This window comes from Oenanthe melanoleuca, chromosome 5, assembly GCF_029582105.1.
Source record: "Oenanthe melanoleuca isolate GR-GAL-2019-014 chromosome 5, OMel1.0, whole genome shotgun sequence".
In the NCBI taxonomy this organism is placed as follows: Eukaryota; Metazoa; Chordata; class Aves; order Passeriformes; family Muscicapidae; genus Oenanthe; species Oenanthe melanoleuca.
The window spans coordinates 39,980,544-40,007,164 of record NC_079339.1 but is presented as its reverse complement, the minus strand read 5'-3'; the positions used below and the strand labels follow the sequence as shown (position 1 = coordinate 40,007,164).

Genomic DNA, 26,621 nt, shown 5'->3' with positions numbered 1-26,621 from the left:
TGGACCCAAAGCCAGTTCAAACAGTTGTGTGTTCTCAACCCAGCACTGAAACAGACAGATTCCATCTTACTGGGACATCTCTTTGGAACCAAAAACTTTCTTTCACTATAAGTTCAAATTAATACCCAGCTGCAAACTAATGTGCCCTAGCTGGAACCAGCTGTGCTTCTATGCAGACTAGCCAGGATTGCTCAAAGCAGTGTATTTTAACTGCCTAGAGAAGCTTTAGTTACATGGTACTCTGAGAGGCTGCTGGCAGAATCTTTCATTTCTGATCTTCTGTTATGAAGAACTGTATTACTGTATCAGCAATACCCTCCAAACACTCATCAGAACTCCTCAGCTTAAGCTTCCCCTCTGTAGTACCATGGACCTACCTGTCTGCCAATTAATGTGCACTCACTGTATATACAGACATAGATACATATATACACACACATATGCTTTACCAGGAGAGTAAAAAGCTTTAGTGTTACCACTTAAAGGCCTAATCCTTCCCTTCTTCTACCTCAGCCCTGTGTCCATTTCATGTTTTATACCATATGGCTGGCATCTTTGTCTGTTGCAATGCAGTACAGTAGTTTTTCCTCCATTTCCTCCTTTCCATGACTAGACTTAGAAGTTTGGGAAAAGCTACAGCACTGCACTGGGAAATAAGAGTACCCACCATTCAGGAGAGGAGCAGGAGCTAAGCATTGACACTTTTTTCCTAGCTGAATCCCTCATTTGTGTATTTGCCCCTGTTAGACAACTGTATTTCAGTGTTTTTATTTCTATCATGATCAGTTCAGCATATAGGAGCTGATCAAGAAACAAAATTGAATCATAGTAACCTTGTCCACTGTTGAATCCACACTAGAATTTAATTGAAAAAAACATGCTAATCATGGACAATGACTTTCCTTGGCCATACAGTCCTGACTACAAGAGAACTGAGACCAGGTAATGGGCACACAGGCTGAAACGAGACTTCAGGACTCTCTATTTCTTAAATCTCATATGGATTTACTACGATGTCATTCATCTTTACCTGTCTTCTCCTTCTGCCCTCCTTCCCTCTTACCCTGTTGTTCAGTCTCTCCGTCCACACAATCACCAGCACTGCAATCCTCACCCATTTTCTGTATTAATCCTGCAAGACAGCATTGATCTCTATGGAGGTTTCAAAGCCAGAGGTTGGTGTTGTTATACCTGCTTACACCATGGGTGAATGTGGTCCCTACACGTTTCAATGGCAATTGTTCTGTAATTGAAGTCAACAGGTAGTTTTACCTCCATGAGCAAAATATCCTTGGAGCTCTGAGCTTGGACCTTGGGGTGCTGGATTTTCACTGCCACCGTTCTCCCATCCTGCAGCACTGCTTTGTGTACCTGGGCTAGTGATGCTGCTCCCAAGGGAGTGTCATCAAAACTCACAAAGAGCTCTTTTATCTGTTGAGAGAAGAGAAAGAGGCATCAGCTTGGGATAACAGAGGCTATTCTCAGGAAAGCCCTGCCCACAGGCCAGAGAGTTCAGGTGCCAAAGCGAGGCAGACTCAGCCCTTTCATCCTTCTTCTGTCCCCTCTCTTAGCCTGGTCATTGTTTGGCCTCTGAGTGAAGCCACCCAAATTCATAAATACCCTCGAGATACTGTGCTTATGGAAACCTGTGACAGACTCCCAGCAGCACATTTCATCTTGGACTTGTAGTGTGACCAGGCAGTATGTGAGAGACTTCTTCAGGCTGTCCTGAAAATGGTTTGGAGTGATTATGGTCAGCATCCTGGGTGCAGAAGCCAACAGCTGTTCCTTTGCATGTATCTCTTTTGCAGATATTTAATACCACCCATCACCCCTGAAACCTGACAGTGTGTATTCCTGTGCATTACAGCAACGGCAGCTAGCTTACTTGGTGAAAGCCAGCACACAACTGGGAGCAGTGGTTAAGGGCTTCATTCAGGGCAGGGGGACAAAAATTGCTGTTTCAACCTGGACAATTTGGCCTGAAAACATGTTTAGTGTGATGGACTTTGTCACACCTTCTATAAAAGTAACCAGAGCTCTCAACTCAGAAAAAGCACCAATCAGGGACACTAAAGCACTTGGCAAGCAAGAAAGGAAATTATTAGAAGTTCCGGCTGAGAAACTCAGAACTAGACTACAAGTAGAGTTGCAGACGAAACAGATTACAAGGAGCAGGTCCAGGAAGCAAAATCCAAGGTAGCATGGGTGAGGCACTGGGAGAGGGCAAAGGCCCATCTGCCCTGCATAACATAGCACCCTGCTAGAGTCCCTCTGGGCAGCACCAGGCAGCACAGGCTCTGCAAACATTATGACCATGGTAGTGTGATTTTGACCTAGCTGATGAGCCAGGCCCTGCCACACAGCTCACAGGAAGGGCCAACACAGATATGTGACTTCAGGCATAGTGCATGTAATGCTAGTTGAGGATTTCTGTCCTGCTCTGTAGGGCAAGGTGAACATAAGCTCTGAGAAGTCAGCAAAGGGAACCTGTCCTACTCTTCTCGTGGGCTCAACTGATTTCAAGTGAGCAGTTGAGAAGCCTGTAATTTATGCAGTAACAAAAAAGAAAGAATGTCAGTGCAGTTTTATAACCTGCTTTTTAAAAGGTAATTAAAGATGGGAGCTGCAGCAACCTAGCAATTAAACATGAATAAAGACCTTCTAAGCAAAGTCTTCATGCAAAGCCTTAAACGAATACTCTTTTTGCTGAAAAGGAAGAAAAATACTACAAGGAGCAGCTTGTTCCCTCCTGCAGCTGCCAAGGCATGAGCCCCCTCCTACACCACCCTACCCCTTCCCCCCAGCCCCTTCCACAGAAAACTATTGCTAGCAACAAACTGGAGCATTTGCAGTAATTAGATACCAACACAGACTCAGCTGCCTCCAGTAATTCACTAGGAAGGTGCATTTTATTTATTTAATTAATTCTCTTTGGTCCTGGCGGCAAAATCAATTAAGTAAAACAACTGCATTTAAAAACAACTAGTTATGTGGTTTTTAATTACAGCAGGTCCATAATTCAAACCTATTGACATTTGTGTCTCAAGAGAAAATGTGTTCAAGACACAGGGACTTCTACCTTTATATGAGGTTTATATATTGCCTGAAGACAGGATGTGTTAGGGGTAAAGATTTAAGGTGGCCAAGAACCTGCAGGGCTGTAAGATCCTGCAAGGAAGAAAAAAATGCAAAAAGAACTTGACACATGAGGTTGAGCTGGGACTTTCTTCAACTCTCTCAACATCCTTGTATCAGAGGGATGTACTCTTTACAAAGTGGTTAGTAGTTAGAGTGTCATAAGACTGGATAATATCACCCAAAAGTTAAAACACGGAATTGTGAGTTCACTGTCTTGAATCCACTAAGGTACATTTATAGTTAGATCATATATAAATTGGATAAAATTCCATCTGCTCTGGATTTCAAAACCTCTTAATTGCCTTACACTGTCAATCCAGCCATTTTCACCAGTACTGAATGCATGCAGGAGGGGAAAAAAAAGCTGCACATGTTCCCTCTGGCAGGAATAATATATACCTCATTATCGTGTGACTAAGTTTTCGGAAAAACATCATTGAAGAGAGCTGCATCTAGGAGTTATTTTGGATAGAAGAGTTTAATTTAAAAACTTGCTACTTAGGACATGGAAGTCAGGTTAGAGCCGGCCCAGTGGCCCTTCCACAATTCCAGGGCAAATCTGTGCACGTTCACAGGCTGCAGACAAGGACAGCAAGGCAAGGGACTGCAACAGGGCCAAAGAACTGATGGATACCCCATGAGGAGAAGAGCAGAGCATGCAAAGGCGGAGGGAGCAGATCACAGCCGAGCCATTACATGAGCAGGTGTGAGGCTGAGATAAAGGAGAAGGACAATTATGGCTGGGCTCCAGGACCCCCCACTTAGCAAATGACCCTCGTTCATTATCTAATGCCTCTGCTGCAGGCTGTGTGTCCCAGACAGGCAAAAGTGAGCAAGAGGAAGAATGACATGGAAGCAGAGAAGAGGTGAGCCTGGTTCCCACACTGCCTGCCTGGGAGTGGGGTCTTCCCAAGGGAAGGTGGCTGTGTACCTTTCATGCAATCAGGGAGTTCTTGGAACAGGCTGCAGGCTCTTATTGCTCACAAGCACCCTTAACAAAAACTGTCATTTCCAGGGTGGATAATTAGCAAGCAAAGGTCTTGGAGCCCACCTGACTTAAGGAACTCTCAAGTTTTCTCCAGGCTACAGGTGGTTTCAAATGGCCTCATCAAACTCGCTGTTACCACCTGTAATCCTGGCAGGAGATGAAACAAGCATAATTTCCCGACGGGTTTAATAAAGGTGTAAAAGGAACTTTAGGGCTGCTCTTTCAAAGGAATAGGACAGCCAGCTGCAGGTTTACAGCTGTACAGGTGAGCAGTGTCCCTGCACACAGTGGTTCTCCTTCCTCCTTCTGCATAGCCAGGTCCCCATCGGGCACATGCTCCACCAGCAAATGACTGTGCTCTGTACTTCACTTGCTGAAAACACAGCCCTGTTTAATTCTAAAGAATAAAGCTCATTTAATTTTAAATATGCAAAATATGCATGATTGTTGGCATTAGTATTCATCCCTCAAGGAACTGATATAAAAGCTCTAACAGGATCTATTTACTTAGACACTTACTAGTATGTATTCGTACTGAGGTTGCACCTAGAGACCACGTTAAGTCCAGAGTGCAATGGTATGAGATGCGCAGCCACCATGCACAAACTCATGCTTTCCAGGAGTTCCCAGATGTCAGCTACAGGCTTCTTCACATGCTGCAGTGCTTTCCCAAAGCACAGCTGCTCTTCCCAAGGTCTGCAGCACATACCATCTGATGCCACAATGTTGGGCATCAGGATGCCTCAGTATTTTTTGTGAATCTTGTCTTTAAACACTTAGGAAGATACTGGAAATCAATCGGATTTAAGCTCCCAAATCCTGAGTCCTTTCTGAAAGTATTACTTTACACGACCTGCCCAGCATGTTCTGGGAAGTCTTTGACAGAGCTGGGATTTGACCCAGATATCCCAAGTTCCAGCCTGATATCTTAATCTCTAAACCATAAAAATTAAATGTGCATGTCTTGCTAGCTAATTTCTTTTGAAATATATTGCCTCTTAATCTCAACCTTTTGATATTCATTTACTGCAGCAAATGATGGAGTATTACTACCTGGTTTCAACTTACCCACTTCACAGAGAAGTATGTTCTCCTCCCTCTCCAGAATGGCTGCTAGCATAGTACTCTGGAGCAGGAGCCTAAGTCATGGAGTCCTTCCCCAGCCCAACACTATGCAACATTGTTCTACATGAGACGTGGTGGATCTGCTCTGCCCAGCCACTGTGATGAATATTGGCCATGTGTCAGCAGTTTGCTCAAGACAAATTTAGGGAGCACTGAGATGCAGGATCACAAACAACAGACGGCATCAGGACTTTTGGAATTCACTTTATCAACACTAGCAGGCTACTGCTCTCAGAAATCTGAATGCCCTTCCTGGTTTAAGGAATGTGAACCTCAGTTTAGGCTGGTCATCTTTTCAGTAAGATACACATAATGGCTCATGTTGCCAAGGACTCACAGATCCCTCCCAGTCTGCAAAACCAGAGTTCTAGATGTGAGAAAAATGTTACCTTGGTGTAGAGCAATATACTTCTCAGACAGCAAGTGGGGGTTTTTTCCCATTGTCCCAGCCTTTCTATCCCCTCTACAAAAACAAAATGTCAGAGTGCTGCTCTGAGAATTATTAAGACAGCAAAAACTGAAAGATTAGATTTATCGCAGTAGACAGTGGATTATGAAGAATAATTCATCAAACATCAGAACAAAAAGCCCACAATTTATAGGCAGCTTTGTTGAGTCAGTGAAATCTGATTGGACTTCTCCCTACCTAATGAATGCCAAGCTTAATTGATGGTTCCCAAATTCATCTGTCAAGAACATGTATTTATTAATACAGTATTTTTAATAATATTGTAGATGTATACAGAAGGGGTTTTGTTTTCAATGGATTTGCTGGTGTTCATATTACATTTACACATTCATGCACATATATAGAGGGGTATATGCTGCATCCAAATGAATGAAGGTAAAGGTATGTGTGTATTCTCATACACTGAAACAATTACCTATGGCTTATTACAGAAAATCCCTGCATCTTTTGGTGCATAGGATGGAAAAGTAAGGTGGCTCTTTTCAGGGGGAGATATGCAATAAGATGCCTGCCTAGAATTTGGAAGAACTGAGGTCTAACATTATTTCTCCTTGATATCCCATGTGATGCTGGGCCACACCATGTCACAGTGTTCACACTTCAGTGAGCAGAATTAGGGCAGTCAACACAGCTAGAAATCTGCCCTTGTTGAATTTATATGGACCAAATTTTTAGCTTTGCTTTTAGAAACCTGTCTGTATAATACACATACAACAGTCATTACACACAGCCACAAACATGCCGCCTCACATGCCAATGGTAAACATTTGCTCCTGGCATGCCAATCACCCCTAACTTTGTTAATCACTGCTAACATTTCACAACAATTGTACAAAATGGTCCATCAACCATCAGCATTTATTTTAGAAAAAGGACTGTGACTCAGGTGGGGTATGAAGTTCACTTTTTCCTGTTATTTCTACCTCATACCACTTTGGAACTCTGCAGCCCACTACCTGCCAAAACCCAGAGAATCTTCTCTGGGATCCTACCAACAGCACTGCTCAGTTACAAAGCCATTAGTGTTACAGAAAATGAACTGCTAAATGAAGAGTCTTTGATCTCCCTCAGCCTGACACCAACATTTGCTCAGTCATTCATTGCCTGATACCTAGGATCCTGATAACTTCCTGTTCTGCTCACCTAGGATCCTTTTTCTGTAGACTCTTTGGGCTAGACAAGCAGGGAAAAAGCCAACAGACAGAGCTGTATGTCTCCTGAGACCCTGTGCATGAAGTGGACCTCATCTCCCATCTCTCTAAAAGGTGAGCCACTTATCCATGGCTCCCACGAACAAACAACATTCAGCCTAACAAAAGCAAGAATTGTCATGGCCAGACTGGAACATAAGTGGCTCAGGAACATCCTCCTGACTGGCACAAGGAGATAAATGTTTTGCACCAATTAAGCTACCAGATGTCCTACTACCTTCCAGAGACACAGGATGCTAAGATTAACAGACCAGCTCAGCACCCAGAGATGCTTTCAAGAGCTGGGAGTTCTACAGGTTTTCCAATAGCATTTTACCACAGCCTCTTCCATGTTTAGTTTCATTCAGCTGTTCTTTGTCCAGGTGCTGGTTTCACAAAGCAGAAGCAGAGAAACTGCACAATAGACTTCTGATGCAAGGCAGATATCAAACTAAATTGTAAGAAATTAGAGTCCAGACATCATCTGCAGGGCAAGCACAACATCTTTGGTAGCACACGCATATCGATGAAACCAGAGAAAGGAAACAGCAAACCTGGGATGTCTCCAAACAAGTTTCTAATACATCCACATGTGTGTGAACATTATTCCTGGTCAAAGTACTCCATACAGGTAGCTTTCCCCCATGTCTATTATCTCATATGCAGAATTACATTCCAAGAAATTCTATTTCTCAAAAATGTCCATTACCAAGGGAAAGGTTTTGCTCTTAGAAGCTACATAGTAATTTTGAGCTCCAAGTACAGTTCACTTCCCTGCAGAGAAGAGGGAAGGTGGAAGAACCTTGCAAGACTGAATCAACTTTTCCTCAGAATCCTCAAGTGATAACAAAGGGATTAATCCTACCTTTAACACTGATGTGGACACTGAGAAAATGATTATTTTCTGCCTCCAGATGCAGTTAATTAGCACAATGACCTGTGACCTGTTCAGCATCTCACTTCTTTCCATCTCAGAATATAACATTTTGTGTGGCTAGTCATCTTCCTGATACCCTAAACCATTTTTGCACCCCAGCCTGTCTGTGACTTCCTTATCCTAATGGTCAAGCAAAAGTCCACCAACAACTATGCTTGTATGGAAAGGGAAGATCTAAAATACAGTCTCTCTATGTACACAGTAAACAGTGTCACTGTGCACTCTATTTTGCTTAATGTAATTATCTTACAGCCTATGCAAAATGAACAGGCCAAAGCAAAGTCAAGATGTGTATATATATATATATATATATATATATATATATATATATATAATCCCATTTGCTTTCTATTCCATCACTCTGAAAAAGAAAATTCACTCCAACAGTGCAGGCTACGGTGCAGATGCTTCCCTGCTCTTCCCTTGCACATACAAATGCTCCGTTTAATTTGCTCTTTTTTCTTTCTCCCAGTTGAGCAATCTTCATTAAATCCACTCTTTTCTCTCTGACTTTTTGGGGGAAATACTACTTCCTCTGCATCTCTCCTGTCTATGGGAATGGAGCCATGCTTGTCAGTTGTTCAGAAAGACTGGAATCACAGTCCTTCAAGAGCACAACTACTCTACTCCCAGCCACCTTTTGTATTTTAATTGAAAGTGCTCTTTCTCTTTCTTTCCCCCTGCTAACAAAGGAGGGTCTCATTTGTTACAGCAGTGCACAGTGGAAGCACAGCAGAAGACAACTCTGCTGCATCCCATCTGCCCAAAGGGATTCTTATTCCATGGCTGAGATAGAGCAGTAGTAGCCCCTTTCTATTAAGATCTTCAAGGTTTTCTGTGTTCTTTGCAGCTCTTCAGCTCCTTAGCAATAGAGCTGAAAGTGCTAACATAGCAAGAACATCCCACTAGCTCCTAAGAAAGGGAAGAGTCTCCTCAGCCTTCTGCTCTTTTAATGGCTCTCTTAGTATATCTGAGCAGCTGGCTTATCCCTTTCCCAGCTTTCTGGAGATGTTACACAAAGCTCTGCTCACAACCTCTACCCCCACCACTGCATCTGGATAATAGCTCACATAAAATTCCCACTTCCTTTCTGCTGACTTGTAGTTCTGGCTCTGTACTCTACATCAGACTGCTTCTAGCCAAACTACAATTTCAGCCTGTTTTCAGTCATCTTCTTTCAGACAGTCATATCTCTGTTCACATTCAACAAAGCTAAAGCACAGTTCCCAATCTTCTCAGTCAAACCAAAATCCTTTCTATCTCCTTTCTCATCACAACAGAGAACATCACCAACTTTCTATCAAGCATGCCTGCAGCCTTGACCTTGTCATCAACATTGATCTCATTTCAAGGTCTGAATCTAGTACTAGACATCAAGTACTAATGCTCACAAATGACAGGTGAAAACAAGCCAATTGTCCCCCATCCCCTCAAAGTTCCCCCTTCTCTTGAGCCACACATGTAGTAAGATATGTGGAGGTCCCCAACACACAGACCTCCTTGATTGAATTCCTGAAGGCATATTCCCAAAAGACGTATCACCCCTACAGATGCCAGCAGCCTGGTGCAAAGGCAGAATATTTGTAAATAATCATCAAATCATAGAACAGCTCTGGTAGAAGTATATAAGACAAGACAGGAGGGTTGGGGGGGAATGTGTATGGGCAGTCTTATGTGACTATACAGAGTGTGATGAGGGGATCTTTGGAAGAGGTCCGGTAGAAAGATTTGGTCAGGAAGTGAAGCTGTGCCAAGGGTTGAGCACAGAGTCAAAAAGGAAGCATGGAGCAGGGGATTTGTGCACACAGCTTGTATGGGGAATGGTAGGCAAAATCCATCCACAGAGAGGCAAGTGAAGAACAGGACCAGGACGATGTTTGTGTGTGTGCACAGGCAGGGTGTGCAGGAGGAGTGGAGGGCTCCTGCAGTGTGCGTGCAGGACAGTACTGCATTTTTTCTATAGTATCAATAGAATGGTTTGTTTTAGAAGGGACCTTAAAGATCAACTAGTTCCAAGCTCCCTGCCATGGGCAGGGACACCTTCCACTAAACCAGGCTCGTCAATGCCCCATCCAGCCTGACTTTAAACACTTCTAGGAATGGGGCAGACACAATTTCTCTGGGCAGTCTGTTCTAGTACCTCACCAACTTCACAGAAAATAATTTTTTCCTACTATCTAACCTAAACCTTTCAGTTTGAAGTCATTCCCCTTTGTCCTATCACTACCACACACTTGTAAAAGTCCCGCTCCAGTTCTCCTCTAGGTCCCCTTTCAGTACTGGAAGGTGCTATGATGTCTTCCCCAGTCCTCCTCCAGGCTAAACAACCTTAACCCTCTTATCCTGTGCTCACAGGAAAGGTGTTCTGGCCCTCTGATGATCTTCATCACCCGGAACAAAGAGCAGGAATGATAGAAGCATCAACAGACAATCTAGCAGTTTGTCACCAGGATGGACAGTACAATCATAACATGCAGAGGGGAAAGTCCAGTCCCAGAGAGATTCTGCCCAGTTATATCCTTTCCTCTGACTTTAGTTATAGTTACATAGATACAAACAGGCCTGAAGCATTACTGAAGCACAACACTGCCCCAGATTAATAGAACAGGGAAGTAGGAGTAGGGATCTGAGGTGGACCTGGAAGTATATGCAGTCTGGCAGATGTGGGCAGCCCTGCCTGAACTGAACTGGTATCAAGAAAGGGATATAATAAGGTCATTACTTTAGAAGAATTATGCTTAAAAGGTAGTAAAGTTCTGCCGAAGATGTAAAGCTCATAAGCCAGTTACTGATATTAACTGTGCCTTGATGGGATATTGAAACACCAGCACACATGGGAGGTAAGTCAATGTGAAAGACACAGCTGTTCAGCAGTCCACACCACAGAGACCAAGGTCCAGAGACTAAGCAGAAGCTGAGGTAGAATAACATGCAAAGAGGTCTGGATGGGGCCCTGTAGTTTGTATCCTTTGCAGCCAACTCTCAGAAAAAATGTATAGGGATCAATAAAAGTCCCTCAAGAGAGACAACTGCATGACAAATTAAATGCACAACTGACTTTGCCAATAGTGTCACTGGCACCATGCATTAGGTCATCCCTAATGACCAGCCATACAAACCATGGAGCCCTGAGCTCTCTGCACTGATGCAAAGAGAAAAGTCCTATGCTAAACCAGCCACAATCTGTCCCATTTCCTTCTTATCAATCTTTCCTCTGAATATCAACTTTTCCTTTCTGCTCCTGACCATATTTCCCCTCTTTTCACATGTCTGCTCTGATCTGTCAGCTCCTTCTACAGTTCATTTATTATCTTTCTCCTCTTCCTCCCATGTTTTTCTTCCTTGCCCCCAGATCTTAGTGCAGGGCTGCCAAATCCCTGCTTCACTGCTGTAACCCAGCTGATTTACTTTCCTTAAAGCAATGTCTGCTCTCATGTAAATTACTCTCCAAACCCAGCCTGTGAAACAGGCTTGTTCACTAAACTCTATGAATAGGAAAGTAGGCACAGCTGGCCTATTCATAATCAACATAAAAAATAGATTAGCACTTTACAGATTAAACATTATTGTTTCAACAGTTAACATAAATCAACTACACTTACAGGCCTAGCATTGCTGCTGCCAGTGCAGGGTGACAAGTACTGCAAAGGAAAGGGCTGACAGTCCAGGGTACAGTAGGAAACAGTTTGGATATAAGCTCTCTGTCATCCCCAGTGTGTACTGCTAGAGGTTGTTACCAGGACAAAAATGGGATACGGAAACAAAGCTGGGGGGTAATTTTGATTAATTCACATGCATTTCCAAACAATCTATCAACTCATTATTCTAAAGCCAGAATTCAACTTCCCTCAGGCTGATGCAGCTCAAAAATGGAGCAACAAAGTCAGCCTCTGGAATAGGAATGGGACAAAAAGCCTCTAAATACTAACTGGTATGTAGCTCAAAATATTTGGGCTTCTGTGGATGCAGATAAACAGTTTGGTGGATTCCATCTATTGTAAAATCTCAAAATGAATCTAATTATAACCCAGGATTCACCTCACCAAAAAGGGGCCAAATACTGAGATCCACTTCAAACATATCCTGTGGAGAGCAAAGCCAGGAGAGAATAAGCCAGAGTAATCAAGCTGCACTTTCTCCCTCATCAGGTATAAGATACTAAGTCACTGGAGACACTCAGTCCAACACATTGTAATCACTGTGCTATGGTTGGAAAGTCATTAGAGATAGGGCCCACAGAACCACTCTGCTCCATATGTTTCCATTCCTTCCTGGTCACTCACTGGGAACTACCCACTGTCTCAAATGTTTATCTTGGGGCAGCAAATCTGTAATTCCTGAGCTGGTTTTAATGACTGCAAGGGCGGGCAAAGGCCTCGGCCAGGATATCCCATTAAGAACCAGCCTCACACCTCTTTCAAACAAACAAAACAGAAAAAAAAAAAATAAGAAGAGGAAGAGTTTAGGTTATGGTCCAAAGGACAAAAGATGGACCGGGAGAGGAGGCATTGGCTAAAAGTTTTTCTTGGCAGCCAGGGCAAAGACATTAGCAGTTTACAAAGTTACAGAGACTTCTTTACTATAACCCCTCTTAAAAAGCCCTGGCAATTTTAATTGCTCTAGCCTCTTTCTAGCCTTTTTGATAAATGGGCATAGCAGTTAATAGACCTGAACCAATCAGCTACATCCAATAAGGTGCTTGAGAAAATTGGCTTTGTTCTCCATGCACAACTGATACCAGCTCAGTTTCATTCATTATCCAAAATGAGCTAACTAATGTAAATTTTCTACTAATAATTTGAAATTTGGAAGGATAGGTGCTGAAGAGCCTTTTCCAAGAACTTGTCAATTTGAGATACAGTGGTTATGTGAGTTTTGTAAAGGAGAAACTTGTAGGTTTGCTTCAGCTGAGCTCTCCTGGTACAAGCAATAGGTCATGTGAGTTTATTTCTTCAATAAATACAGCTTCAGAGGTTTGGCTCTGAACTACACATCCTGTAAAACTAAATACTGCAAAGCTTACAGAAAATAATTTCAAAACATGCCTAATGTCCACAAATATAACATGAGAAAATTTCCTCAGGCTGGTCTGCCTATAAGGAACAAACACACTTTGCTCACTAGTGGTGTAAAGAACGCTGAGACATCTTAGATCCCAATTTTTGCCTCAATCCTCAAAACATAAAATCATGTTGAGTGCGTGGCATCTCATAAGGAGAATTTCCAATGCTCCTAGCAGTTTTTTCACAGGGAAGAAAATTTGCAAGCAGAGTTGAAGTGTTTTTGATGGCTCAGCATTCTTCCATAAAATCAAGAGCTGCCTGTCAGACAGATCGCAGAAGTACCATAAACCAAAACTTATTAGATCACTATACATTTTATAAATTCGTAAAAATTCTATGTGACTATTCTGTGTCTTACAAAAATACAGATATGTCAAGGTCAAGCCCTGTAACTCCTTATTTCATTTTATGTCATTTGTTTCATCTACAAATAGTCTATTGCCAAAAGTTGCCTGACTCACTGCATCATGTTTTCATGTTTCTGATGGGTCAAGTGCCAAGGAACTGTGCAGATGTAAAATTCTGGAAGAAATTAGGAGATAATAACTAGGCAGCATCAAGTAGGATATTAAAAGATCAGTGGGCAGGCAGATGACAGGATTCTTCACTCCCACAGAGAAGAATCAGGCATAGTAAACCCAGTCTGTGTCAAGTATATTTCAGAGGTATCAGCAGTGGGCTTTGAAACAGAAACCAGTTCCTCAACATAGCAGCTCAATGCTTCTGCCCCTACACAGATCCTGCTGTGTCAGAAATGCCTGGAGATTGCTGAGCAAAGGAAATACACATTTGAAAAAATAAAGTCTCCATATGCAAGAATAAGGCTATTAATCCCAGTTACAGACTGCAATTTCCAGTAATTGTTTGGAATTGGAAGGGTTACCCACATGCTGAGAACTGTTTTCTGTCAATGGCTTGAGAACTGCTGTGCAGCATATCCACCACCTCTGCAGGATGTGGACACTGAATACAGCCTGACACAGCTGTTGTGTGCACTGTCAGCCAAGATGTATTTGCTTCAGAGCAACACTTCAGGTGTAATCAAAACTCTGAGAAAACTGTACTGAACACAGCTTACCATCTGCACAGACACTGAGCCAACAAATTCCATGCAAGTATGTCATACACCAACCCCCAGGCACTTAAAGAATTTGTAAATTGAAAGCAAAAAATGCCACTAAGCATGCACTTCAGAACTATTCCTTACCAGGCCATTCCCCATTGCACTTTCTGATCTGTAGTTTTTCTCTTCCTTACAGAACAACAATCCTTCAGAAAATCTACTGTCCAACCTCCTATATTGTAAATCTTACTAATTTCAAAGAAGTCGAAGGAGATTATCCTCTAATCTATACTCAAAATCTTCCCTCTCTTAGACTATGGGGCCTACAGTACCCAGGAAGAGGCTGCCATGAGCAGGACCCAGCCAAACTCTCCCAGGAGCTCTGAATGGAGAGAGAACTCATGGAAAGAGGCCGTACCCTCTTTGAAAGCTCCTCAGGCAGTAAGGACACCAAGCTGTGCTTGGCATGACCTTGAGGGCCAGCAACACTGGAGCTTGCACACAGAGTGAGCACGGACACAAAAAACAAAGCAAGGTTCACTATCTGAGCCACATAAAGCTCTCTGTTTTCTTTCCCATTGGCTCTTGGAGCAGCAGTTCTGGACAGCTGCCACCCACACGAGAGCTTGGTGTAGAGGTAGTCACACTGGGATCTGTCAGTGACTGAGGCCTCTTACCAGAGACAAGGCAGGGCAAGCACAGCAGAGGCTGCAGCAGCAGTGGGACTGGCACAGACAGCCACTTGTGCCTTTCAGATGAGTAATGCAGGACCATTTGTTCTGGGTGACATTAATGCTATTCGCCATCCATCTCAGACTCTTTAAATTACCTTTTTATGGCCAAAATCCTTTTCATAATAGATAAAAATCTCTTTTTTATTTCCCAAGTTATTGAAAGAAATGTGAAGGTTTTTTATTCGTCATTACAGTTTTAATAAAAATGTGTTTTTTATTGACGACTGCTTGGAAGCCCTGCCGGGTGTACTGTGAGAGACTCAGAGTAGCAGGAGAAGGGTCATATCTTCTACTTTCCAGCCCCTCACACTATCACAGTAAAGGCCACCACAGCTCAGCTTCCACATTGGTGGGTAATGGGGGGTAATGCTGAATGAGGCGATTTCCTGTGACCAGCAACACCCACAGCAGGCAAAAGAGGCCTTGCTGACCTAGATCTGGTTGCCCTGAGTCTGTTAGTGATGTAATGCACAGTGATGGACTTCACAGACCACCCCAGCACAGCATTGCTGGAGATGGTGTTTCAGGACAGAACCAGGTTCACAAGCTGCAGGAGACATGGGTGTTCAGCAAAACCATTCTGCAGCAGTCCACAAGCAACCACGAGAGGGACTGTGCACTGTGCCACACATCAATGCTTTTGGACAGAGCACTCAACCACAAGACTGTGCAACACTGGATGAAGCAGGCACATGTCCTGGCATCCTGGATGGGTTAGACAACACTGCTTGCCTGGGAAAAGGCTTTCTGGAGCCATAACAGAACCTGCAGCAACCTTCACTATGACATCAAGACCTTGTGATCTAGCACAATAAATCAATCTTCTGTAGAGCACCATATGGAACCAGCTACAGAAAGTGGCTCATAATACCTTGGGAATAACTTGGGATGCTACAGGATATGCAGTTGTAATACTCAACAGCCTACTGAAGGCCTAGCTCCTCTCTCACAGAGCTAAGCATTACTTGAATCATTCTGCAAATCAGAAGTAAGCATATGTCTCACCAGAACTTAAAATGCTCATCAACAATTCCAGAAGATAGGGAATCAAGTCCCTCCTTCTCCCTGTCACTGGCACAGCAAAGGCTGCCATACTATACCAAGAATTCATACAGAAATAGGAGTAAAAAGAATTTTTTCTATTCCTGCTATTTCTCATACTCTCATAACAGTATGAGGACAGAGAAGCCTCTTGCACTGGGGATTAGCACCTTGCTATGGTCTCATTCTCTGTCTTTCCCAGTACACATGGGCATACAATTTTTGTCTCTCCCTGTCAAATGGCCATGTGGCATCACTGCAGATCACTGCAGTCACCATATTCCCAGATGTATATGGGTACATTTTGACAACAGATGAATAATATTTCATGTACCCAACCCAAAAAATCACTTTGAGAACTTTGGGAGTGCCCTAGTTCCAATCAGGACAGGGTTAATTTTTTGCAGTAACCAGGAGGGGTGTGGCCAGGACCCTAAAGTTACTTGATACCACCTCATGCCATTGCCAAGGGCAGGAGAAAGGGACTCTCTTCCAATAAGGGGTTCATTCCAATCAAGTTAAAGTGGTAGACAGAACAGTCAGGCATTGTTTATTGTCAGGGGCTTTTCATGTAAATAGTTTCTTTGTCTTAAACCTTTCGTTATTAACATTGCTACTGTTATTGTTTGTTTTCTTATTTCATTGCTGTTTCCCATAAATTGTTCTTATTTCAACCTGTAATCTTTGCCTTTTTTGCCTCCAGTTGGTTTTAGCTAGAGGACTAAACTGGAGAATACCACTCCTAAGCCAAGACAGGAGCAATTTAAAGTGTTGCCTGGAAATAAAACAAACTTTCCCAAACAATGTTAGAATGATAATATAATGCAAACCTTTACTTGAAAACCTTCAGGTACACAATATGGCAAAACCCTTATATGATACAGTAATTCTACAATTTTTATAAGATTAGTTGATTAGTATACCTATTAAATATTGTCCAATTAGAAGAGCATTGGCTAGGTAATTTTTCCCTGGTACTGCGCCATTGGAATTTGTCCCATTGGATAGAGAGGAACTTCTCTATCCTTATTGTGTCTCCTAAGATTCTGGTTGGAAAACAAAAACGTCCTTGTTGGTGGTCCTCTTCTTAAGTAAGACTATAAGTATTTCAGGAATGTGTTTGGAGGTTAGCTTATGGGGGAAAGGGTAGGAAAAGCAGTAGGAGCTACAATCAATAGTATTACCAATACAGTATTAGCAATCTACAGGGATACAGATCTATGAAAAATATGCAGAAAGCTAAAAATCTTTAGGTATTACTTTCCCCTTTAGAGAATTGACAAAAATTCTATATTGTCCAGTCTCTACCACTTACATTTGACAAAGGGCAGTATTCTTAGCCATGGTTTTGCTGCAAGGACAATGAGCTCTCAGACAAGGAGTATCTGTTTTTCACTTGCACAGCACTGGGCTGTGCCAGGTACAACAGCAGGAATCCAAGACTGAATCCTCCAAACTCACTATGGAAATGCATCCTCCTTCACAAATCACAGCACAGGAGATTCCTCTACCACATGTGCTTGTTTATAAATCACAGTCAAACCATTGAAGTATCCAGCCCTGCTCAGTCAATAAGCTCCTTCTCTGTATGGCTCCAGGAGGTTTCTTGCAAATGGCAAAACAGTGCTTGAACAACCTGTAAAAGTTGCAATTAACTGTGGATGAAACGGATAGTCTCCTTGGAGGTTCTGGGTAATCAAGCAATTAGAAACTGCTTCACATAACCTGCATTTCCACAAAGCAGAGCTAGAATGACACCCTTCCAAATGACTATCTATCTGTTTAAGCCCTTCATATGATTTGGCTTCAGCAGAGAAGCCTTAACATCTGAGCTCTCCCCACCCCTTTCTCCCTTCCTGGAACAAAGCAAGCATTGTAAGCAAAACTTTCAATCACTGGTGTGTTCTCCCTATGGAGCCTGTTTTGTCTCAGCCTTTCCTGGAGCACCGCAAACTCATCAGCAATGGCCTAAGTATGTATCCGGATATGGATACCTGCAGTCAGGATTTCCTGGCATCCCTCATTTGCTAACATCTGAGACTGCTCAGCTACAACCATTTCTACTCCTCTGCAACAGTTTCAGTAACTGTTAGATGTGAAGGTAAGTCAAGAGACAAGGAGAGACACTCACTCCCACGGCTAGTGACATGCCTTACACCAGCCCGTCACCCCCCAAGCAATGACAGCCTGGACACAGAGCACCTGGACAGCCACCCCATCAACATGTAAAAGACCCTGCCTGGGATCACACTGACCTCAGCTGAGGGGTGCTAACTTCATCCTTGCCCTAATCCCCAACCAAACAACCTCACACCAGAGGCAAGAGCAAAGACTAGAAAACCTGCCCAACAGGAACTTGCCAGAAAGGAGCAGGAACTGGGATATTTCTGAAAGAAAAAGGATATTTCTGACAGATGAGGAAGAAAGGAGTGTCTCCCACCAAGGAAAATTACCTCCAACATGAATTAAGGCCTGGAGCCTTAATTAAGAGCATGGAGCACACAAACATATCAAGAGGGAGAATAAGAAGTCTTAGGGAAAAGGTCAATAAGATGATTAAAAAATGCCAATGTGTAAGGATGGGCTGGAAGATGAGGAGTAATAGTCTGTGAAAAGTGACATTTTGTGTGCACAAGAGAAGTAATACAGTGGTGCTGAGTGGGTAGAACTAGGCTATGGCCTACTGGGATGTGCAATATGAAGAGGTCTTTTGGGACTAGAAAGAGGTAGAAGCGTGTGTTGGTGTAGAGAAGAGTACACAGTGAAGCAAGGAGATGTCAGTATCAAAACTATTACAGCACTGCAGCAGCAGAGAAGTGAGACCCATATTAGGGAATGCACTGGACAGTAGTGGAGCCAGGCAACAGAAAGGCACATATTTGGAAGACCGGGGTTGTAAAAGCTGACAAGACCTTCTGCAACCACTCCATCCTATGACAAGGCATGCTATGAAATGCCCTTGATCAGAACAGAGTGGCATCAACTCCCCAGTACTCCTGTATCCCACAGCCACATTACAGTCCTTTCCAACAAACCTACCAGAGGATGAAAATGTCCCCAATTCCAGTCCTGTCAAAGTTTTTTCCACCTTTTCTAGTTTCTAAGCACAAAGATTTTGTACTTTTAAGTCTTTCTCCCTAAATGTGTGGTGTCCAAATTTCAACTTTGTTGAGTTAGAGCACTTAGCTGAACCAGCTGTCTCTCCCTGTGTCATTAATAGTTCTGCAGAGAAAGAACATATTCAGCTTGCTTTCATTTTCCACGCTTGACACCTTTTCACTTTCAGAACCTTGTTCAAGCAAGGAAGATAAAAATAGAGGTAGGAGAGACTCTTTCATTCATATCTTAACACCCATTCTTATGAACACAGCTTTTCCCAACTGTTCCAAGGAATACAGAACAAGCCCAACCGGCAGTATCTCCGCTGTCCCCCAAAAGATTCTTGCTCTGTGATCTCACTAGTGACTGTTTCCAGCAGTTATTGCAAAGATTTCTTTGTGCAGTCTCATCCACTGGTACTACTTGTGTTACCCTGTGAATCCCACCCCACCCACCTCAACCTCTTGCATATAACACTCAAGAGAATGATCACCTCCCACCACCACTCATCCAAACCACTGCTGCTGAGATTAGAAAGCCAGCATTTGCTCACTACTGAATATTTTTATTGCAGTGATCCCTGATAGGTACACAAACTGGCCCTGGACTTAAAATAAGGTTGGACAGGACAACCCACTAGTTAGTATATATGATCCTTCTTCTTCTGTGTCAAATCAGCACACATGCCATTCACTTTTACATCAGAACTACATGCTACAGCTCCCAGTCCCCAGTCATGATGCTGGCCTAAAATGGGAGACCCCTCCATCAGCAGGGTATCAAGTTTGTGTGGGGACAACAGAGTCATGTTGAACTGCCATAAATCCACCTCACAAGTGCTTTGTCTTTGCTCAAACATCCGTCCCATTGGCATGGTCTCCATTTAAGCCAGTTTTCCCACAAAACATTTGTCAAACATCCAAACTTGTGATAAGATTCGCAGGAGCAGGTCACACCAGAAGGCAGACTATTTCTAACTACTGAAAATATAATACTTTTGTACATGAAATTAGCTTTTTTGATTTTCCTGCCCTTCTGCAAGCTCTTGCCTAATTTGTTAGCTTATCACATTCCTCCCTAGGTATCTCTGTGTATTTCCAGTTGCTCTTTCTCCCATTGACTCTGCACTGATCCAAGCTGTATGTAATTATTTCTTGCCTACACTTAAGATTCATCTGAAGATCCCTGCTCTTGGGCCTGACCAGAGAACTGGAAGTCTTACCACTGACTTTGAGAGCAGCAGGACCAGGCCTAGGGACCCTGAAAAGGTTCCCTCATTGCCATTTTTTCTTCTTTTTGAATTCATCTGCAAGTTCCCAGGTGTGATGTTGGCCCCAGGAGGGAAAATTTCAGGATCCCTCTCTGCATTCTTCTCTGCCCTGATACTCCACCTTGCCACTCTGCCACCTATATTTCAGCTAAGTATATCATATTTTAAAGAAAAAATGAGGATCTAGCTACACTGGAATAAAATTTGTTCCTGAAGCAACCCTATTAAACCCTCTAGACTCCAGCAATGACAGCTTTGGTGCATTAAGTTCCCAAATCCTTTCTGGTTTTAAATATCTTGATTTGGTACTTTGTAACTATTAATATGGGCATTTACATCAGCTTTTAATACTGTCTAGTTTTACAAGGTCGTTTATTTTTATACATGTTATTCTCTTCATTTATCTCTTTTATCATTGCTCTCTTGTTACCATTTCCTCTACATCACTTTCTTCCCATTTCTACCTTCTTTACCCTCCCTCTCTCTGTAACTTTAAAATTAAATATTGCCCAGCACTGCCCATGTGAAGGGAGTGAATGCTATGATGTAAGGTTGCTGCGGAGACTCTGTTCAAGCAGCTTCACTGGGAATCAATGAGGCATGGAGCGTTTGTCTAGCTCCCAAGAAGCACAAAGAAACCAGGGATTATCAGTGGCAGCTGAACACACACTTGAGAGAAAAGGTCCCACCTCCAAGCACCTACTTCAGCCTTTAAGAGACACCAGACAAACTGTGCCAGAGGTGGCTAGTGTGATAATTTAATGTGAGTTAACTTTGGGGTGGCTTTCCACAGCTTCTGTGGAAGGGAGATCACCACATGGAAGCACATGGAGGCAGAGGCCTGCAGGGAGCAGCCAGCCTGCTCTGCTCCATCTATCCACTGAGCTATGAAACACAGCTGGTACCAGCCATGCTATAAGGATGGAATGCTAATAGAGGGAGTATGTTGCAGACTGGGGGCTGACATTAACCCTGACATTAAACTGTAGGGAAATATTAATGGTCATTCCTGGCTAGACAATATGTAGACCCTTAACCTACACATAGGCAGACTCGCCCCGTTCAAATCTGCCCATAATATACCCTCTTGGTGCAAATGCTTCACTTACCTCATGTTTCCCTCACACCTCCTTACCACACAGTCAGACAGGCCAGAACAACCAAAACAGCTCCAAAAACCTCTATATATGAGAAACAACAGATGTACATACTGCTTCCCTTCTTCAACTTTCTTTCTCCCCCTCACACACACTTTCCATATGCACACTGTTGCCTCCTGCCTCCCTCCTTACCATGTCAACAATTATGATCCTTGAAATGCCTCTCCTCAACCTGGGCTAGAATGTGAGAGGACTTCTTGTAAAGAGCAAGACGCAAAGTAGCAGCACACCCTCTGTAATTTACTGTAGTTACATCCCTTATATCTAATGAACAGGGTCACCTGCCTGATGACCTACTGATCTTAGTGCTGTGGGCTGCTGAGGGTTAATGATGGCACTGACTCCTGAGCTACTGCGTTACCTGACTGCAGCACCAAAAGTGATTTATGCTATTATTTTCTTTGGGGGTTAATTAGGGGCTCGAGAAAGTAAAGGGCTGTCAGTGCTAGCTGGAATTGGTCTAGTGCAGCCAGGGGAGAGCAGTCATCCCTCACAGAGCTCTGCCAATATATCTCTGTCCTGAACATCAATACCTCCAGCTCCCACTCCTCAGTGTGGCACAGCCCATCCTGACCTCCAGCAACCCTGTTCATCTTGGCATACAGATATGCTGCTCTGCTGAGTCCCGCCATTTCCATCTGGCACCTTTCACACCCTTACTCCTCTGTTATCTTCTCCTCATCAAAGCCTGCTAATAATGCTCATTGATGGACAGAGAAAACTTGCTTTCACCCACAGACAAGTAAGGAGTATCTCCCCTTGGTATCTCTTATAACTGAGAAACAGCAGTTTTCCTTCCTCTAGCTGTGCAGGGCTTGCTGAGGCCTGAGAAGCCAACCCAGGCTATGGCTGCCCCTACCTCTTTGCCCAGATCCTCCCGGATAACTTGCTCGATCTCCTGCCTGCTGCTCTGCGGGGCCTGGCTGTGCAGCACCTTGAGGGTGCGGGTGTACTCCTCAGGCAGGAGGTAGTCCAGCGCTCCCAGGTGCTGGCCCACCTTGATGAAGGTGCCTCGGTTGGAGCAGCACAACTCCCGGAGGCGCTCAGCAGAGCGAAGGTGCACCTGCAAAGAGACCAGAACATCAGTCAAGCCCATTTGCTGTCTGTTACGTTATCTTTTTTTGTCCAATATTTAAGCAGATCAAGGATTTCCTTTCTTGATTCTGGACATCATCATCTAGCGTGTCAGTTCATTATTAGGACTCTGGCTGGATTTAAAGGGTCTGAACCAGACCCCAAGAAGATGCTCCAGAATACAAAAGGGATTCGACACTTTGTTTATATAGGTACCATGATCAGTAACAGCACATTAGTTTTTGTCCATCCTTGCACAAAATAAAATATCTGGCCATAAGGCAGCATTGGTTTGTCACTATGATTCTGCACTATGATGCACAGTTTGGAAACTCCTTGTCAAAAGACAAAAATCACGAGCACAACCATTATGTTAGATTTGTTAGATTCTTAGTATGAGTGCAGTGAATTAAAATAAGAAAATCACAGATACCATCCCAGAAACTCACAGGAACTCAAAGGAAGAGTCTTTTAAAAACCAAAAGTACAGATCTCTCCTTGGCAGTGAGAAGGACAGTATGTGTCCTTCACCTTTCTCACCTCACTTTGACAGGCACAAGTGGAAATTACATCCTTTCAAGTCCAGTCGGGTCTAACTGCTTACATTCCCAACAGTCTGCAGTGACAGTTGTTTGAGCAACTAAGTGTTAGAAGACTTGCCAGCTGTGCTCACAGTGGCCAAAATGCAACTACCAAATGACGAAACCCACTGCCAACCACTTGCCTGGTCTGTATTTCAGCTCTCAATGGTTCATTTTGCTCCTCAAGAATACACTAGCCACCACATCCTTCAGTGACAATGATTTATTCTTACTTTATTACTGTCACTAGAAAAGCCTCCTGCCAAGGACACAGCTATATTGAATAATATTTAATGAGCTTCATATAAGTTTACTCTGATACATTAATAAAACCTAAGCAGATCAATAACAAAAAATAACTGTGCACCCATATCCTGTTAACGCCTGACACCAATCTGCATGAAGTCTCCTCATTCCTCTGGCTCCTGTGTCAGAAGTCATTGGAGGTCAAATTCTATGTCTGCAGCCCTCATCTGCAAAAGATTCTGTGGTGATGGACTCCACCAAACGCCTTGAAGTACACGGCAAAAAGGAACAATACCACAAACATTCACGAACACCACATACACCCAATGCCATTCAGTAGTCATCTTTGCTCTCTGCACAAAGCAGTGCCGTGTCACATCATGGGACAGGCTGAGCATCTCGCATTTGGGAATGTGTCGGGAGCAGACTGAGTGCTGAGCTGCAAGTGCATGAAACACAGGCTTAGGGGAGTGTGAGGAGAAAGCCAAATGTGCAAGTCTTGCCCTCAGTGTGAGACACGACTGTTTGACACACATGTGCTCACATGCACGTACACATGCATTTTCCTAGGTGGGCACACACGGACAAGTGTTACTCGTGCTAGGTGAGTGAGCTTCCCCCGGCATATTGCCAGCTCAAAAACACTCGCATGTATACAGGCTGCAAATAACACCCATGAGTATGCCTCTGGTCTCCCACATCATTCTCCTGCATTTTACACAACAGCTTTGAAGCCTCTGCTCTGGCTCCTTCCCTGCTCTCCTTCCCTATGTGCAGCAAGGACAAAAGCAGGCCAAAAGGTAACAAGGAAAGGAAGCTGCAACGAAAGATGAGAGAGCAAGAAAACCAGTGTGGGAGTAATGGGATAAAGGAGGAAGGGAGAGACGGAGCCAGTGCAGCTGGGTTGTTTGTCACAGCACCAGGAGTACAGCCCATCACAGCAAAACAGCTTTTTTGCAGCTCCAATAGTCACCCTCTACCCACTGCTTCCAGCTGCAGAGGAAAACCCCTGCTATCAGTGAAGGAGAGTGGTAGCCAGCCACACACCTCAAGGTGTTGGGCAGCCATAGCAAAAGGCACTGGCAGGAAACAGGGACTCTTAACATATCTTAAGAGATATGTTCCAAGAAACCCACTGAGCTCCCAGCATTGAGTTCAGGCCAGCACAGGGCCCTGCAATTTCCCACACACAGCAGGTGCCCATCAAATGACTCCAGATTGCAGCATGAACAGGGCAGGGCAGCAGCAACCAGGGGCTGTAGTGCAATGCTGGGTGTCAGGCCAAGCAGCCAGCTCAGGGTAGAGGTGCTGGCTCCACTGCATTACCTGCACCACGTGAATTCCCAAGGGAGGTGGAAAAACAGGCTGGAAAACTCATGTAGCTAAAAATGCAACTGGCTGAAGACACACATACAGAGTGTAATCTTCATATCTGGGTTACTGCTGAGAAGGTGGCGGCAATAGCCCCTTTTTCCTCTAGCACAAGGTGAGAGGAAATTTTTGCCCTCACAAATTTATCCACACTGTTGAGAAGCTGGTTGGCCTCATGGACACAGCAGTCCTGGAAAAGAGGATCCTTACAGAAGGCTTCAGGAAGAAAACAGAACAAAACCTCCTGCAAGGTATCCTCCACAATGCTCTCACAACTAGCTTGGCTTAAACTCCTAAGAGATAGATGCCCTGGCTGGCTGGCTAGACCAGGGATTTCCAGCTCCAGCACTTCTAGAGAGACAAGATGACCAAGCAACAAGTAAATCTGTATACCTGCATTTTACAAAACTCCAGTCTGTATTAGAGGCAGAAGTACTGTGAGCATGAAGCAGGACTGTGAATGCAGCTTCCAAGGACTCTTTTCCTATCAACCAGATCAGGTTTTTTAGCAGAAAACTTTCCTAATTATCTCTATTATGTTCTTGGGTCTCCCCAAGATAAGTCACAATCCAGATGCAGCACTTGTTTCTCTGACAGACTACATTGCCCTAATAATAGACAAAGTAAGAGTATCACATTCCTACTACAGCGTCCAGTAGTGGTGGCCCTGGTGGCCACTTTTCTGTTCCACTGTGAAGAAAATGCAAGGTAAATGGAAATCCCCAGAATAGCTCAGAACTTTTCTTCAAGATGCTCTTTGTTGCCCAAGAAATACTTTGAAGACTGTTTTTATCAGAGGAAAGAGCTGGAAACAACACATAGATTTACATAGGTATGCACCACCCCTAGGAGCACGCTACAAAGAAAGGAGGGATTTCATATACCAAGGAATATCAAGAATAAGCTTCCATCAGAAAACCCTTCAGTTCACAAATGCTGCGTACACAGCTCTTTCCTCAGTCCACAGAGGCATCTCCTTCTGTCTCAAATTCCTTCTCCAAATTTCAGCAGGACAAATTCTACACTGGCCCACATGGCTATCAGACACCTCTGCTTTACCTAAATCCCAGTAAGACTGGGATTAATGCTGATTATTAAAACTGTGAAAGTAAGAACTCTTAGGTGTGGAGAGGAGGTATCTCTGGGATGAAGCACATGCTCAGCAAACAGAGCTGCAAAGAGATATATTTTAATTTATGCTTGATGTATAAGCAGACCTAGCTTCTCAAGTCATTTGGTTGCTTTTGAAGGAGCCCTCAATCACACAGATTACCAGCAAAGAACTGCTCATCAGAATATCAGATGTGCAGATGGCATAAACTGGCAGGTGCTAATCTGGTCTTAAAAATAAAGGAATTAATTTAGAAGAAAATAAATACTCAAACTAAAGTCTATCAGCAGTATTTGATATCTGGTGACAGATCCAGTGGCAAAAGTGCTCAGAAAGGCCATCGATGACAGTAAAGTAAGTGGTGGAAGGAACTGCTCATATGAAATCCCTCAGAAAAGATATCCCAAGATATCCCAGGGTATACTCTCAGCTGGCAAATTGTGAAATGATGACTAGGAATGCAGAGAACAGCCTGCCATCACTGCTTACAATGAAGTTACACTCTCCAAGACAGTATTTCAAGAAAGGTGTCTCCAGAAAACATCTGGAAAACTTCAATTACATAAAAATTAGAGATTAATTCAAAAAGTAGCTGAGACGCTAATATCCATGATAAAAGAAAATCTCATGTTAAAACTGTTAACTTGCAAAGGACTGAAAGGGAATAAATGTTGCCCTGTTTTTAAGAAAAATCTAGACTAATCTGTGAAACAGATCCTGCAAGCTTTAATTCTGTATCAACTAAATTAGTTGAGACAATAATTACAGAGAATACTAAAAATCATCTAGCTAAATGTAATATGACTGATAAAAAGCCAACAGGGATTTGAGGGGAAAAATCATTATTCACCAGTCCACCAAAATACTGTGAGCTTGTTAATACAATAGCCAATAGAAAAGAAGTATCAGAAAAAAAGGTATTTACTGGGACTTTCAAGTGGCTTTCAATATAAATATC

The 26,621-nt window shown here is 43.3% G+C and overlaps 1 protein-coding gene across 7 annotated transcripts in view; it reads right to left on the bottom strand.

Moving 5' to 3' along the window:
• ADCK1 (aarF domain containing kinase 1) overlaps positions 1–26,621 on the bottom strand; it is a 72,269-nt gene that overhangs the window by 22,013 nt on the left and 23,635 nt on the right. For all 7 annotated transcript variants that reach the window (XM_056493629.1, XM_056493628.1, XM_056493634.1 and 4 more), the window contains 2 exons: positions 22,140–22,343; positions 1,273–1,431 (listed from right to left, as the gene is read on the bottom strand). In XM_056493629.1, coding sequence (XP_056349604.1) covers positions 1,273–1,431; positions 22,140–22,343 — 363 coding nt within the window. The remainder of the gene's footprint in view (positions 1–1,272; positions 1,432–22,139; positions 22,344–26,621) is intronic.